The sequence below is a fragment of the Prionailurus viverrinus genome, chromosome A3, assembly GCF_022837055.1.
Source record: "Prionailurus viverrinus isolate Anna chromosome A3, UM_Priviv_1.0, whole genome shotgun sequence".
In the NCBI taxonomy this organism is placed as follows: domain Eukaryota; kingdom Metazoa; phylum Chordata; class Mammalia; order Carnivora; family Felidae; genus Prionailurus; species Prionailurus viverrinus.
Window position 1 is genome coordinate 1,631,656 of NC_062563.1, and position 16,570 is coordinate 1,648,225.

General features: G+C 66.5%; 1 protein-coding gene across 1 annotated transcript; it reads left to right on the plus strand.

Moving 5' to 3' along the window:
* Positions 1–1,554: 1,554 nt before the first annotated feature.
* Positions 1,555–16,416, plus strand: RBBP8NL (RBBP8 N-terminal like). Its single transcript, XM_047854527.1, has 15 exons — positions 1,555–1,807; positions 2,154–2,211; positions 7,334–7,480; positions 8,286–8,328; positions 8,869–8,964; positions 9,250–9,362; positions 9,976–10,048; positions 10,439–10,569; positions 10,716–10,798; positions 11,016–11,182; positions 11,573–12,257; positions 12,508–12,634; positions 13,111–13,181; positions 13,347–13,476; positions 15,066–16,416. Exons 3-15 carry the CDS (start codon positions 7,420–7,422, stop codon positions 15,194–15,196), a joined length of 1,911 nt encoding a protein of 636 aa, XP_047710483.1. The 5' UTR covers positions 1,555–1,807; positions 2,154–2,211; positions 7,334–7,419; the 3' UTR covers positions 15,197–16,416.
* The last annotated feature ends 154 nt before the right edge of the window (positions 16,417–16,570 follow it).

The following is a 16,570-nucleotide window of genomic DNA, read 5'->3' on the forward strand; positions in this document are numbered from 1 at the left end:
AGCAAGTGTCCAGTCTGCAGGGGGAGGGGTCTGTGGGCAATCTCTGTGCCTCCCTCTCAGTTTTGCTGGGAACCCTAAAACTCCTCTAACAAAGAAAGTCTATTAATTTAGGGGCGCCTGGGAGGCTCAGTCAGTTAAGCATCCAATTTCAGCTCAGGTCGTGATCTCACAGTTGGTGAGTTCGTTCGAGCCCCCCAGTCGGGCTCTGTGCCAAGAGCTCGGAGCCCGATGCCCACTTCGGATTCTGTGTCTCCCTCTGTATCTGCCCCTCCGCACTCACATTCTCTCTCTCTCTCTCTCTCTCTCTCTCTCTCAAAAATAAATAAACAAAAAATTAAAAAACAGGAAGTCTATTAAAACAAAACAACTTTATTGAGGTATACTTTGCATAACGCCGTCCCTCTGTGCCGCAGCAGCCCTCGCCCACAAGATGCTGACTTTCGTCCACATCCCTGGGTGTTAGGAGACTGTCCCTCCTGGCCACTGGCGAGCGCAGCCTGCTGACGGGTTATCCACATGCCCAGCGATGCACGGTTGGGCGATCGTGAACTTGGCGGTGTGAGCGTCACAGGGTCACAAGGTTGTGGGGCGGATGTGTTTACCTTCTGGAAACTTACAGCTATTGTTTGATTACTAACGTGGTCCGGCCAGGGCCCCCGCCCACCCGCTGGCCGGCACGGGGTGCGCCTCCTGGGGCAGACCCTGGCCCAGCCATCGTCACAAATTCCGCCCGGCGGAGGAGGCCCCGGCTCAGAGAGGCTGGGTGACTGGCCCAAGATGGCTCAGCTCTCCGGGGGGAAGGCAGGGGAGGGGGGCGCAGTCAGGACTCAAACCTGGCCGAGGTGGGGGACGGGGAGCAGGGCACGGCCAAGCTGACCCTGGACGGCCACACGCCCACACGAGAGAACGCACCACACGTGTGCACACGCGCAGGTGAACACGCACAAGGTGTGGGTCAACTCACGGAGCCACGGCCAAGCACATCGGCTCACGGTCCCCACGCCCCCTCCCTCACGCACACACACACACACAGATCCGTGCCTGGCAGCACGCGGACGCATAGGCCCCGACAGGAGGGCCGGTGGGAGGCCTTGTGCAGAGGCGTCCACAGAGCTCCAGGGTCCAGCCAGAGCCTGGGATCGCCCTGGCTGACCTCCAGCCCCTTCTGAGATCCCGGGGCCCGGCCACCGCCGCCAACGGGGCCTCACCAGGGAGCAGGAAGTGCCTCCCGGGACCTCACCAGGTCTCCTGGCCTGGAGCCCGGGCCTCCTCCTCTCGCCCTGAGGTCTCCCTGGAGCGCACTCAGTGCCCCTGGGGGAGGCTGGTGCTCCTGTGGGGCCCTGAGGACGCCCGGAAGGGGTGTGGGGAGGGGGGCGTGGGGGGCGGGGGCAAGACGGGGGTGGGGGGTGGGGGCAAGGGAGCATGGAGGGGACGTGTGGAGGGGGAGCGAGGGGGTGCAGGACAAGGGGTGCAGGGGGCGCGTCATGGGGCAAGCAGAGGCCGGCCTGTTTCTGCACGAGCGTGGCCACGACATCCCAGCACAGAGAATAAACGCAGGAGAGCTCCCCACCGCAGCAGCCCCCTTCCCGGGCCCAGCCTCACCGAGAACCTCCACCTGCCCTGAGGCCCAGAGATGCCCCTGACCTGGGACACCCGGCCCTCTGGGAGCGCCCACCACGCAGGGGCTCCCCAGACGCAGCAGGGACACTTCCGACCACAGGTCTGGATCTCCGTCTCCTGACCTCTGGGAGGAACACGCCTGCGCCCATTATCCCCGCCGTACAGACGGGAAACCGAGGCCGGAAAGGTCAGCCCGTGGGGAGCCAGGATGCGAGGCAAAAAAGAGACACCACGGGCCTCTGGCCCCCACCCACCTCAGCCCCCTCCGCTCCCCTCCCCTCACGGCCCAGGCCCCCGGATTCTCCCTGTTAACTGGCCCCTCGGTAATTATGGGAAACAATCCCGGGTCTGTGTGGTTCAGCCCCGACCCGTTTTGCCACTTTCTGTTCGAAGGCAGAGCCCGTTTGGCAGCTTTGGGGCAGTCTCTGCCTCCTTGCTGCTCAGAGAACCCAGAACCTGTCCGGCGGGTTTGGCCAAAATTGTGCCTTGTTGCCCGTGCAAGTTCACACACTGCTCACTTCTGTCTCCCTCAGGTGGGGAGCGCTGGGGCTCGGCCCGAGGTCGCTGGAGGTCGCTGCAGTGAAGGACCATGTGAGTACCTGGGGACCCCAGGGTTCGCAGCTCCAACAACGGGGGAGGGAAAAGAGGGGGCTGGGGTCCCTGGGGTGCCCAGCCCCTGCTCCCTGAGCAGGAGCGGGGGGGTCTGCCGGACGGGCATTAGAGGCACAGCCACCTGTCCTGGGGCCCCTGGCCGAGGGGGCCGGGGGAGGAGGCCCAGTGGGCTTCCTGGGCAGAGGGACGGGGTGCAGAGAACTCTGGGAAGTCGTCGTCTGGTGGGGATCCAGGGGCACCAGGAATGGGCCGCTGGCCGGCACCGCATCCTGGACCTGCCCCACCGCCTAGACCCCCACAGGGCAGAGGGGTGCAGCCATGAGGGTGGGGGTCGTACGCAGCGCCACCTTCCCCCCCGGTGCAGTGCTGGGCACCCTGGGACACTCGGCGGCGCCCGAAAAGCAGCCACAAACAGGGACGCGCGTCCCGCGCAGTCTCCCTTGACCAGGCCTCGGGGAGGAAGCCCGGGAAGGCGCAGCCACAGAGGGCCAGCCCATCCTCCAGGAGTCAGGTTGCAGGGCCCGCTGTTACCTGAGCCGCAAAGCAAAACCTCAGCCCGCCAAGCAAGCGCACACCTGCCTTGTTCCCCTGAGCGTGCACGCGTGCGTGTGTGCACACGTGGGGTACGCGGCTACACGGACCTGTGTGCGTGCGTCGGCGCGTGCGGCTCTCCCCGGGCCTGTGCAGGGCTGCGTGTGCGGCCGGGCGGGTGACTGAGGGCGGCACCGCGTGCGTGGGGTTTGTGTGTCAGGGAGCGCAGGAAGGCGTGTTAGGATATTGTCGGGATGCTGTCGCCTCCCTGTGTGCGTGCGGGCGTCACACACGTGTGGCACAGGTGATGTTAGAAACCACCGGGCAGTGACGCCCCTCTGGACATAAACTGGCCCAGAAGCTATCAGGAGACCCAGGCCATGGGTTTGTGCCCTGGCTTTGTCCTTTGCAAGCTGGGGACCTCACTCTGAGCCTCAGCTTCCTCCACTATAAAATGGGGTTGCCACAGCTACTCCGTGGGTGAGCGTGAGACCCAATGAGCCCTTGCACGGGAAGCTCCCGACAGGTGCCCGGCGCCCAGGCTGGCCCCTGACCGCCAGCCAGCCGTCCGGTCCCCGGAGCGCCCACCACACCCGAGGGGACCCGACAGCCCGAGGTGGCACGGCCTCTGGTGCCTCCGGGAGCCCAGGTCAAGATACATGCCCACCGTCTGTGTCAGGGACAGGGACAGGGAGGCACAGCCAGGCGGGCGACTTGGCCAAAGTTGCCGCGGAAGAGGCTTTGCCCGTCACCACCGAGGCCCCCCAGAGAGGGTGGATGGAGACACTGCAGCCTCTTATGCGCTCCGAGGCTCAGCCCTGAGTCTGCAGACCCGGACGCCCAGCACCTTCTCGGAAGGTCATGGGGCTCCCGTGTGTGTGTAGCCGGCCCTCTCCCGGGGCCTGGGCAATCTCTTCTGTGCGAGGGGGCCGGATGGCACCTCCCCTGGACACGGCCACCAAGACCCAGGGGACCCGAAGCGTCCACACACTGGACAGCTGTCCAAGGATGCAGGTGTGCACCTGGCAGAGTCTGAGGCCTCTCCCCTGAACTTGGGGCCGGGGGATCCTGCCCTCTCGCGAAGGGTCTTTGTGGCAGTGGGATGCGTGCTTGTCTGAGAGAGGAGGCGCCCCCGTACGTGGCACTATCGGCCACCTGGGGGCCACGTGAGGGAGGTGCTGGTGGAGGGACAGCGGGCAGTGGACACAGGGTCTCCATCTGCACTCAGCTGAGCACTCCACTGCCAGGTCCTCGGCTGGACGCGCGTTGCCTGGACGCGCGTCCTCTGGAAGGTGTCACCTGGACAGCTGTCCCTAGATAGAAAGGAGCCTGCTCCTTCCGGGGGCTCAGCCCCAGCAGAGACCTTCCAGTACAGGCGTCCAGAGTGTCCACGGGCCCCGAGGAGCAGAGCTCAGGCCTCTGTCCCCACCGCACCCCGGCCAGCAACTCAGGCCACCGCCTCCTGTGCACAGGCCGCCCGGGCCCAGAGACCGGGGCCCAGCCCCCCACCTGCGGGCACTCCCGGCAAAACGCAGAGCAGCTGCTGGGGAGAGCTGGCTCCAGGCAGGTGGGGACCACCTGCCTCCACCTCCCGCCCCTTCCTTAGACCCTCCCCCCTCCAGAAGAGTGGAGGCCAGGACAGGGTCTACCCCAGAAGACCGAGTCTGTCCACTCTGCCTAAGCCAGATGTGCTGTCACCTGCCCCCCCGGGGAGGTCACACAATCCCTGCAACACTGTCACCCATGAGCTGGATGGCTCTGGGCCTCTCCGGGAGAGGGGAGGAGATGAGAGGGGAGGGGAGGGGAGGGGAGGGGAGGGGAGGGGAGAGGAGGGGAGGCTGCCGCATGATGCATCCCTTCCAGCTCTATTTCCAGCTACCAGGACAACCTGCCCTGGGTCGCTGCTATGCCCTGCCCCGCGTGCAAGAGACCATCTCCTCCCGTCAGGTGGGGCCTGAGGGGACCTGAGGTGGGGGGAACGGTGTCCACCGGCCCTGCGTCGTCACCCTGGTGTCGTCTCGGGGACCCTGGGCCACCTCCCGCTCAGGCTCAGGGTGCAGGGCTGCTCCCAGGCCTATGGGCACCAGAGGCTCCCTCGGGCAGCTCCCTGTGGACCAGGCGCGGGCCTGTCTGGCAGGTCTGGGTGGAATTTCAAGCACCGCGACTCAGCCCCTGCCTGGCGCTCCTCGCCCAGCCTCGAGACGAGGCCTGAGTCTGCAGAGGCCCCCCCGCTCACTGTGTGGCTCCGGGGGCCCTGCTGCACGATTAAAACCCCCCAGCCAGCACTGCGGGGCCACAGGGGAATGAGCCAGCGGTGCGTGCGGGGCAGGGCACAGCATCCACGGACCCCGGAGCCGGTTCAAACCCCAGCTCCACTTCCTCCGGGTGGCTGGGGAGCATGACGTGATCTCTTTGGGCCCCGGTTTCCCCCTTTGGACAGCAGGCCGGGACTGGCATTAATGCCTCGCTCGAGCACTGGCCTCCCCCGGCCCCTAGAATCTCAGGTCTTGTCTCCTAACCTCACCAGGTGAGCTCCAGCCCCCAGCCTCGAGGTGGGGCCCCTCCTAAACTCTTGTCATCTCCACTCAACACGCAGCCACCAAGCAGCCACCCCCGTGCCCCTGGCCATCACTTGGGGGTGGCCCAGAGCCCAGGCGGGCCCTCGGAACAAGCTAAGGGGCCCCGGCATCCCGGCACCTGCGTCCAGCCCTGTTCAGTGGGTTCCCACAGCCAGTGCGGGCCAGCGGATGTCACCGCGTCCTCCGGCCGAGGCTTCCTGGTGCTTTGATGCTTGATCTCAGGTCCAAAGAGGCTGCTGAGAGCCACACTCCATGGTCCAGTCTCCCTCAGGCAGCTTCAGAAGCCTGCGGCTGGCCCCGACCCCTGGGTTCTCTTGGGGTCACAGTCAAGGACACTCCTGGGTTCCACCCCCAACTCCAAGAGCTCAGAGCATCGTGCCTCTTCTGTGCTCTGTGAGCAAGAATCGCCAGTCGGGCCGGCCTTCCGGTCCGGCTCCCATCATGCGGTGGCACAGCATGACGGCCCCTGGGGGCAGCCGCCACCCCTCCCAGCAGGGACACTGGCAGTGGCACGTGGGGGTTCCCAGCGGGGGGCTGTTCGGTGGGTGTTGCTGCAAACACTCGTGTGCATATCGTCAGCTCAAACGGGATGAGACGGCGCTCCCTTGGGCCGCCAGGGCAAGGGCTCGGGCACAGCCTGGTGTGATGGGGCCACGGACAGCTTTGAGCGGAGGCTTCGAGGGCCTCGAAGGGCCCAGTGCTGTGCAGAGAGTGTGTCCTCATGGGAAGGGGGGTGACTTGGGCCCCCGTGGGCGTAGCAGGAGAGGGAAGGTGGGGTCCGGGTGGATGTAGGAGGCCGACAGGCGGCTGTGGGATGCCAGCAGGAGACGGGCCAGGAGCACCAGGAGCTCAGCCACCTGCTTGCGGGGTCCAACGGACCCCAGGGCTCCTTGGGCTGAAGCCCAGAAGAGGCCACCTCCCCTGGCCTGGAGGTGAGATCCAGAGGAAGAGGGTGGGGTCCGGCCCCAGGTGCACCTGGGAAGAGTCCGTTCCTTTGGAAGAGTCCGTCCGGCGGGGCCTCGTCCGTCCCGCGGGGCTGGCAGCAGCCTGGGTAAACACAGGCCAGAGTCCAGACGACCATCCACAATTACTCGGGGCCAACTCAGGGAGAAGGGGCGCTGGGGCCTCAGCACCCCTCAATACATGCACACACAGCATGGCACACACACATACAGGCACACACCACACGTACAGTACTCGTGCACAGTACACGCACATACACGTACACACACACCACACATGCAGTGCGCACACCACACGCACACACAGGGCGTGCACGGCGCCCCGCCTGGCCCAGGACGGAGTGCAGCCTGAACGAACGTGTGGCAGCCCAGAGCAGAGGTCTGGGTCGGAGGCCCGCTCTCGCTCCAGCAACTGGCAGTGCCCCCTCCCCTCAGAGAAGCACCTGGAAGAGAGACCTTCCCAGAAGGGCTCTGCATGTTGCAACCAGCTCACGGGTTAACAGAGCATGTAATGGGTGCCGGGAACCACTGCACACCAGGCCTGGCCCGGCCTCCTGACCCGTGGCCCAGCCTCCCGGGCCTGGGACCGACCTGTGGCCACAGGGGCAGTGGCAGGCGAGGGGAGGTGGGGGGTGGCATGGGGACCCACGGCCCTGTGAGCCCACTCCTCCCAGCTGCCCGCCCGCCAGAGACCTCTCCAGGCTGCCCGGGGCCCAGAAAGGCCTGGAAGGGAGGGAGGGCAAGGGCATCCAGGCCCCAGCCCCCGGGGCCCCTCAATTCTGATCTCAGGCAGTGGACCCTCAAGGTGTGCACGGCCCAACCAAGTACCTCTGAGGACCTGTGGGGAGGAGGGGGTGGGGCCGGCAGTCAGTGGGATTCCTGCCCCCTCCCCAGGACCCCCTGGCCTCTCAGTACGGGGCCCGCTTCCCTGGGCAGACGAGGCTGGTGTGTGTGTTTCTGCGGATCTGCGCCTGCATACGCAGACCCTTCCCCAGCCAGAGTGACCTCTCCCCACGCCTTCCTCTACAGGCTGGGGACAGAGGGGCGGTAGAGGCCAGGGGGCCATTCCCTGTACCCTGAGCACAGAGGGGCCTGGGCCAGAGCCCTCGGGAGCCATGGAGAGCTTCATGGAGTCACTGAACAGGCTGAAGGACGTCCATGAGAACGAGGTCCGGGGTGAGTGCCACGGGGGGCGGGTGTCCACAGCCCTCACCTGGGCCAGGTCGGGGTGCTCCTCCACGAACCTCCAAATCTTGCCAGACCTGGGGGCCCTGCCTTCCAGGCCCAGACGGGGAGTCCTGACCCAGAGCCCAGAGGAGGCAGGCGCCCAGCCTCAGATCAGCATCCCTGAGTGTGGCCCTGGAAGGTGTTCTCCCAAAGGATCAGCCGACAGCAGAGCAGAAATAAAAAGCCAGGCCTCCAACAGAAAGCCAGACGCTTGGGTTGAGATGAGCCCCTCACCCAGGGCGGGGCAGGGGTGCTGGCGGCCCACAGCCGTGTGGTTGCCCACCTCCAGGGATGGATGGAGGCCCATCCAGAGCATTCCAGGGTTTAGAGCTGAAATCCTGCTCCCCGACAGGACCCCCGAGGCCAAGATCTGCCCCAGCCCACAGGCCTGTCCACTCCACCCCCCATCACGGGGCTGGGGCCAGCGTACTCCCCTCACTCTCGGCCGGCCCACAGCCCTCACACGCCACCCCGAGGGCCCGAGGGGCCCGGATCTCTTCCCCGGTGACCTGGAGAGGTGGGGACTGCGTGGGCCCAAGTCAGACTCCAGCCCAGTGGCAAGGGCTTCCCCAGAGAGCGTGTTTTATTTCCACACTGGCTGTGCCCCCAGAAAACACCCCTCAAGGACTCGGCCCGGTGGGATGGCCTTGGGGAATCAGTGAGGGGGTCCAGGCAGGCGGCAGGGTTCCGCAGAGGGCCCTGCCTGACAGCCAGGGACAGGAGGTGACCCCCACCCCTTTCCTGGCTCCCCTAGGTCTGCAGAATAAACTCCTGGAGCTGAACTCCGAGAGATGCCGGTGAGTCAGGACAGACCCTGGCCCGGTGGGAAACCAGTGGGAAACACAATGACCACAGTCCAGGGCGCTAACGCTGCCCCCATCCAGCGATGCAGAAGGGGAAACTGAGGCTCGGGGCTGGGGGCGGGGCTGAGTCACCGGTCCGAAGCCGCGCCTCGAGTAGCTGCCGGAGCCAGGACTGGAACCTCCAAGCCCCGCCGAGCGAACAGGGGCCCTCCGGTGGGGGGGCAAGCCGTATCCGCTCGGGGCACCCAGGGCACCAACAGTGAGGCCCCCAGGGCCCGCGGGGCAGGTTTTCACATCGCCACTTCACAGACGGCCGCACTTCTGTGCCACCGCCAGCAGCGCGTGGACGCGGCCGGTCACCAAGGTGGCCACGAACGCTCGCGTTTGGGCCGCTGGGCCAGCACCGCCCTCGTAAGGCCGGGCCCTACTAGCGTTCCCAGCAGGTGCACCCCGCAGGACCCGGCCCGGGACTCACCCCGGCAGGAGGGGCCTCCCGGGCAGAGCAGAACCCGCGCCTCGGCTCACCCCCCACAGGGACGCCCAGAGGGTGGAAGAGCTCTGCACCAAGAACCATCAGCTCAGGGAGCAGCAGAAGGCGCTGAAGGAGAACGTGCGGGTGCTGGAGAACAGGTGAGTGGACAGGGGTGGGGCGGGAGGGCAAGCGGACCGCCGGGAGGCCTCGCGCTCTGGGGGACCGAGCCAGGCGGTGCCGCCCGAGCCCTGAGTAAGAGGCGCTTCCGCGGCTCCTTCTCACGCTCGGCAGAACAGGGAAGGCTTAGCCCACGTGCCGGGGCTTCCGCAGTCAGGGGAAGGCAGGGCCGCGTCCCCGGAGCAGGGCAGCGAGGGCCCCAGCCCCCTCTGGGGGCCCCGGTCTCCGTCCTGAGAGCGGCCTCTTGCCCCCGCCCCACACCGCAGGCTGCGAGCTGGCCTGTGCGACCGCTGCATGGTCACCCAGGAGCTGGCCAGGAAGAAGCAGCAGGAGTTCGAGAACTCGCTCCTCCAGAACCTGCAGCACGCCGTCCTCCTGAGTGAGCCCGCCCCTGTCACCCTGCACCTTGCTCTGCCCCACCCCGTCCTCCTCAGGGAGCCCTGGCCCGTTACCCTGCACCTCTCTGTCGCCCCCCCCAGGGGGCCCAGGGACCCCCCCAGGACCTGCTCGGCCTGACATGGGGGTCTCGGGGAAACAGACAGTGATACAAAAAAGCCCCAGCGGGCCCCGGCATGTCCCTCACTGGCCAGTCACCTGGGCTGGGGGTGCCCCCGACCCCGGGACGCAACCCGTCCTTCCTGTGATGAGGACAGTCCCACAGAGTCCGGAGCCCCCACCTGCCAATGAGGAGGACAAGCCGCCTGTCCCCCAGGGCGCGCCCCAGGGACAAGCTTCATTGCGGGGGGCGGGAGGGGGGTCCCCACCACTTTTGACGGCCTCCACAGCCTGGTGCTGTTTACTCAGTAGCGTCCAACCACGCACTCACACAGCGAGCACTTACGGGGCGCCTGTGGGCTGCTAGACCCCGGGCCGAGTGCTGGAGTCACAGCCGGGAGACAGGCCAAGGAGGGGGACGTCCCTGGTGTTGTGGGGACCCTGCCCCTGCCCTGCCTCTCCTCCCCCACTTCTTCACTGATCGGCGCATTTTGCAGCCAACGAGTTGAACCGGCTGCAGGGGGAAAACAAGACGTTGAAGGAGGAGATAAAGCGGCTTCGGGGCCCACGGTGAGTGGGGGAGGCGAGCACCCACACTCCCCAACCCCCCCGGGAGGCCCCCACCACTGGCGCAGAGAGGAGGGCACAGGACCCCGGGGGGTCCCCACAGGCCATCCCCACGGCACAGACTTCTAACCTCTCATAGTCCAACAAGTGGGGGCCTGGGGGACACCCTAGAAACTGAGCTGGGTCCCCAACACCCGTGGCAGCCATCAAGGTCTTAGCCCTGCGGAGCCATGGACGGCGGAGTGTCAGGCAATGTCAAGAGCGAGTGCCTTCCTGGCCGCCTGAGTGTCCCCGCAGGGGTGGCTTGTCCCCCAGGAGGGTGCGCCCTGGCCTTCCTGGTCCTGGCACCGCCCTTGCTCACCCTCCCTGTATTTGCCTCCCCTCCGGAGTCAGGCTCAAGCCCCAATACAGGGAGGATGCCTCAGACCCCCCCTCACCCCTACCACTCCCCTCCCCGGGCGCTCGGAAGGCCGCCATCGAGAAGACATCGGGAGGCCATGAGGAGGCCGAGGACGACCATCCAGGTGGGAGTCCCCAGAGGGGAGGTGCTGTGAGGGACAAGAGGCCGGAAAGTTGGGCACCACTGAGGAGCCCTCTGGCTGGAGGACAGAGCTGCCCACGCCTCTGAGTGCCTCCTAACCGGCCCTGCCCACTGCTTCTCTTCCCAAAGAAAAGTCCACGGGGTACAGGACACCTCCAGTAGCCAAAATCTCCCCAAGCGCCAGCCTGCCCGAGATGCGGGCCCCAGACACGGTGAGCACGAAGGCCCCCAAGCCTGCTTCCCTCTTCCAGGCAGCCCCAGGCTCTGTGCCCGGCACGGCGCCCAGCCCCACGCGGCAGGTGGGCCAGCCAGGGACTGCTGGGTGGAGGCGAGGCTCAGAGCGGGCGGCTAACTTGCCCAAAGTCACAGAGAACAAGGGCAGAGGCCGGCAGCCGCCCCCGCCCAGGCTGACGCGTCCACCCGGCGCAGAGCCCCCAGCGGATCGCCAACCAGCTGCACGGGACCATTGCCGTGGTGCGGCCTGGGTCCCAGGCGTGCTCTGCTGACCGGGGCTCCACCAACGGGACACCCGCACTGCCGCTCACCGGGAGCAGCCCCCCCAGCCCACCCAATGAGCACAGCCTCCCCCTGGACAGGTGAGGCCCTGCCTGCCACCGCCACCCCAGCAGAGCGCCCGGTCTCCAAATCTGGTCCCACTTTTCAGGAGGCGGCCAGGACAAGGGGAGGGGGGGTGTGGGGGTAGCAGATGGGGACTGAGCCCCGGGAACCCTCTCGGAAGTGGTCTAAGACCGACCATCCTCAGTGTCTGAGAGCATCGTGTGGTCGGGACACAGGGATCGTGGGGCCGGAGCAGGCAGCTAAGGCCGGGAAGAGAGAAAGATCTCCGTGTGCAGCTCCTTCCGCAGAGCCCCGGGCCCCAGGTCACTTCTGGCCCCTCCACGACCGTGCGCGCGGGCCCGCCTTGCGAGCTGGGGCAGCTGGGCTGTGAAATGGGGGCTAACCCAGGGCCTCTCCTCTCCCTGCAGCTTTCTGCGGGCAGCCCGGCACCCGGTCATGACCTACGAGTCCCTGAAGCGCTCCCTCCGGGCTGACCGCCTCTGCCTCCTGAACCGCCACCTGGCCCTGCACCTTCAGAGCCCCCACGGCGGCCCCCAAGTCCCCGCCTCAGCCCCCAGCGGCCCCCGGCCCCAGGGCCTGAAGGCTGGAGAGGCAGAGGCCTGGGAGGAGCCCACGGGCCCGCTGGGCCTCCCGGGGGGCCCAGTGGACATGCGACACCCTCGGCTGGAGGGACAGCAGCTGCGGGCACAGGGGCGGATGGGCAGTGCCAGGCTGAGGGGCCCGGCCCCGCCGGGGGGCACCCCACCCTCCCCACCAGTCAGCTCTGACTCAGAAGGCCCCCAGGGCGAGGCAGCCCTGTGCGGAGGGGGACACGCACAGCCCACCGGCCCAGGTAGCCCCAGGGGAAAGGAAGCCACAGCCACACAGGACTATGTCCCAGACAAGCCCCTGGACCTCTCGGAGCGCGGCCGGGGCCGGGATGCCCCCAAGCCTCCTGACCAGCCGGGGTCACTCAGCCCCCCAGCTGCCCACACTCCCAGCCCAGAGCCGCCCCACGGAGCGGAGCCGCCTGCCCAGCCTGTACCCTTGGGACTCAGCAATGGCACCAAGGGAGCCAGAGCTCCAGAGGCAGAAGGACCCCCAAGTCCTGCGGTAAGGGGCCCACCCCTGTTCTCGGCCTCCACGCGCCTCCAACCCAGGCCCGGCATCCAGCCAGGCCCAGGCCGTGCTCCCCCCTCTTTCCGTCAGGTCGGTCCCCAGTGGCACAGCCTGGCTGCCTGATTCACGCTAGAGGCGATGCTACCCTCCAGCTGCCGTCAGCCAGAGCCTGCTAGGCTGTGCCCAAGGCTGGGCTGGGGGCAGGGCTCAGATGAATTCAGCTGCTTCCTCGCTTCCCCCCCAGGATCCCTCCCAAGCTCTTCCAGGGCCCCACCCCAACGTGCCCTCTCCAAGCGGGACGGGAGATGAAGCTAGGGGGAGACCAAAACCTCCCCCCCACCCACACGGGCCCGATGCTGATGGCCACCCAGGTAGGATGAGTGCCCGGGGTCAGGAGCACCTGGGCGCGGTAGTGGGACGGGAGGGGCCGTGGTCAGTGGCCGCCGAGGAAGCCCGTCCTAGGGCCCAGCTCAGCCCCCTGGACCTGCTCTGCCAAACCCTGGGTCTAGGGCTTGGCACCCCAGCTGCAGTCCCAGAAAAGAGTTGGGGGGGCCCAGGGCAGGCACACCTCTGATCATAGGCAGTGAAGGGAAGACCATCCTAGCAATTAGGGCTGCAGGGCAGGTACCAAGCTCCCCGTCACACAGCTACCAAGCCTGGGGATAGCCCAGCAGGTGGGGCCGCGGCAGAGGGTCCCGGAGACACTGGGAAGGTTACTCGGCCCCTCGGTGCCTCAGTGTCCTCGTCTGCAGTTGCCACTCTTAGTCTGGCCTGCTAGAGAGGCCTGTGCATCCGCTAGACTCCAGGGCCCCCCACCCCGGCCTGACCCACACCCTGCGTCCTGCAGAGCTCAGCAAGGCCCAAGTGCAGTGGCTGGAGTCGGACGACCTGGACGAGTCAGACACCTCGGACGATGAGGTGAGGTGGATCCCCAGCCGCACGCTCCGTGGGGCGGGGCCGCTGAGCCGCCTGGGCTGCCCCAGGCTTGGGGGAGGGCCCTCGTCCTGACCACACCCCCAGGTCCTCAGGTGCGCCCAGGCTCGGGGGAGGGCCCTCATCCTGACCACACCCCCACACCCCTAGGTGGGCCGGAGCTGCGAGGTGGGGGCCAAGCCGAGCACACCGCGGGAGGGGCCCAGGTGTTTCTGCACCAAGGAGCGCGGGCAGAGCCTGCAGCAGAAGAGGAAGCGAGCCGCGGGCCCCTGGTGCAGAGGTACCGCGGGGACCGGGCGTCGGGACGGGGTGGGGGGCAGCCGAAGCACAGCGCCCCCACCCCACCTTTGTGGCCGCTCAGAACAGAAGCCAGCCCTGGCACCTCCCCCTGGCACAGGCCCCTTTGAGCAGGGACCCAGGTCAGGACAGTGTGGATCCTGGCTCTTCTCGGCCTCACTGTCCCGCCTGAGCCAGTCCCGTCACCCCGAACCTCAGTTTCCCCCCAGAACCGGCAGTTGGGGGGGGTGGCAGTAGCAGAGTGAGTGTGAGATTTCCGTGGCATAAGGCTGAGGACAGTTGTTATCACCGTCTTTGGCATCAGGGCGAAGGGGCTTCCTGGGCCACAGCAGCCCCCAAGCCCGGTGGCCCGGAAGTCCTGCTCCTCTCCTGGCCCCTCATGGCGGGGGTCTCCCGGACCCTCCTGTCCACCTTCAGAGAGGGGCATCACAGAGGGTGCAGGCCTCTGGGTGCGGAGTGTGTCTGTTCCCACTGAGGCGGTGGGGGCTGCTGGAATGTTTGCCGGGGGCGGTGCTGTGGGCCCCTCCCAGGAGAGCGCCGGAGCCGGCCGGAGGGTATCAGAATGACCTTTCACTTCCTGGTCGGGCCACAAAGGCAGCTGGGCTGAGAGCCTGTGAAAGCCTGAGCTAATAACACAGGCCGCCCTGGTGTTTGTGCAAGCAGACCGGCAGTAGGCAGGCTGGGCTGTGGCCGCCACAATGTGCCATTGTTGCCTGGAAAGTGACAGTGGCCTGTGTTTGCTCGGGCGAGCCATGGAGGAGGCCAGCACACCTGTCATATTTCAAGGCACTTCCTGCTCGGCATATTCGGAGACTGTCCTGGTGGCCACAGTCCACAGGGGTTCTTGGGTATCCACCGCGCCCTCTGCTCTGAGCCAAGTCCCATCCCCGGTCTCCTCCCCGGGCGAACCCAGGGGCTCCCAAGCCGACACCCACCCAAACCCTGCAACGCACACACTGCCCGTCAGCGAGAACGGCGGCGTCGCCCAGCTTGTGGCGGGCACCGCTTGGCTCCAGGGGCAGCGCCCTTGGGTCCCGTGCCCACGCGGAGGTTCAAGGTGGCAGATGGAATCGACTGCCTGTGGGCCTCAACACCCTGCCCAGTGACGGGGCATCACTGTTGCACAGGTGGGAAAACCAAGACCCCCAAGAGTTAATCTGCCCAAGGCCACAGGGCTGGTACGTGGGGCCAGGATTCCAATGTGGCCTATCCAACCCAGAGCCCTCGTTCTGTTAGGGCCCAGCATCTTGGCAGGACCTACCTGCGAGGGTCCCGAGGACAGACCAACTGCGCCCTAGGCCCATGGAGGCACCCCACCAGTGTCTCGGGGATTCTGAGAGCATTTCCCGAGAAGCGGGATTTATCTAGAAGGTCCTGGGCCTTGAGTCACACGCCTGGGGGGAGAGCCCACCCTCCAATCAGACCAGCCCCGCGCCGGGGTCTGGTGCCTCCAGGAACGCATCAGCTCCCCTTGCCCAAACGCTGCCCACAGGGCCCTGGGCAAGAACCCAGCATCACTGCGAGGGGGACACAGACTGCTGCCTGCCACTAACTTCGGTCTACTCTCCACAGCCTCCAAGAAGCCACCCCCAGGGAGAAGGAATCCGGGGGAGCCCCTGACAGCACACGAGGGGTCCGGGAGCCCAAGGGACCCTGAGGACGGCAGCCCCCCACCAAGCAACGGCAGCTGGGAGGAGACTTAGCTGCTCCCGGGGGCACCACACCCAACTGACAGCCCAGCACAGGGCAGGAGGGGACCGGGACCTGGACCATCTCCACAGGGGCTGGAAAGGCCAAGAGGGGGTCTTTGGCTGGCCACTTGGACCCCTCCGTCTCCACCCATCTCAGAAGTGACCAGCTAGTCCTGGCGCTCCACCCTCACCCCAGCATCTGCTCCTTTGGGGGGCAGTAGGGTTCTCAGAGGCTGGGGAGGCAGGGGTGACTCAGACTCCGGCCCAGCGCAGTCCCCACCCCTGCTGCACGTAGGCAACCCTTCCTGGGCAGTGCCCCCACTTCTGACGGCCTCAGACTCCACTGGCATCCCTGAGCCCCAGGGCCCTGCGCCCGGCCACCCCCTCCCTGACTGGGCGGAGTGCGAGTGGTGGTCTCGGGCGCCCCCTTGTGGAAGCCTGCAAACGTGCCGGCAGTCAGGGTGTCCGGAGGCCAGCGGGCGGCAGTGGGCGCCCCACTGGAGAGGGTAACCAAGAACGAAGGTGTAAGGGATGGCATGTGCCGCCGGCAGAGTCAGGGGGTCAGCTGGGTCTCCAACTGCCTGGGCTCTTGAATGCATCCAGGCCTGGGAACAAAACCAGCCCCGTTTGCAGAGGGTACAGGGACCAGGGCAAACTCTGGGGAGGGCTGCAGGGAACAGAACGGAAAATGTGCCCCAGCCCCCACACAGAGTACCCTCCTCACTGACAGACTACTCCTGTGTCCCCAGACCACACCTGCAGGACCCCAGGGCGGCTGGGCCAGGATTGCACCCTTAGCCCTCAGGTCACTTTCGGAGGGTGTGTCTCAGTACCCTCTGGGGGAGGAGCTTAAACAGGCTCCCAGGCCCCATCCCAGACCCACTGAACTGGGGTCTTGGGAGCAGGCCTGCACGCGAAGTCTGAGAAGTTTGAGAACTGCTCCTTCTGGGCAAAGGCAGGATACAGAGCAATGGCTGGGCCGGGTAAGGCCTGCGACAAATTGAGGGTGCAGGTCTGACAACGGGGGCACCACTCCCCCTCACTCACTGGCCTTCCCGCCTGCTGGCCCCAGAGACCAGAGGGACTAAATGCCCAAGAGGGAAGCTGGGGCAGGAGGTGAACGTCTGTGTGTGTGTGTGTGTGTGTGTGTGTGTGTGTGTGTGTGTGAAAACTATTGTTACAAGTTGCTCTGATCTGTCTGACATCAAATAAAAGCTGTGTGCAGACAAGCATGGATGGGGCTGGGGAGCAAAAGATAACAGTCCTCCATCGCTCCGTCCCCCCATCACCCCCTTCTCATCTTCCTCGTCTGACATCAGCTCAACTGTTAGCTACCCGTTTGTCAGCTGCCCACCTGCCAGGGCCCCCCCTCTAGTACCACCTGGG

What these genes read in the sequence shown, in the direction of transcription:
- RBBP8NL (XM_047854527.1), top strand. Translation starts at nt 7,420, where the DNA reads ATGGAGAGCTTCATGGAGTCACTGAACAGGCTGAAGGACGTCCATGAG. An exon ending in CAGACACCTCGGACGATGAG is followed by an intron (nt 13,182 to 13,346) that starts GTGAGGTGGATC and finishes CCACACCCCTAG; the next exon opens with GTGGGCCGGAGCTGCGAGGT. An exon ending in CGCGGGCCCCTGGTGCAGAG is followed by an intron (nt 13,477 to 15,065) that starts GTACCGCGGGGA and finishes TACTCTCCACAG; the next exon opens with CCTCCAAGAAGCCACCCCCA.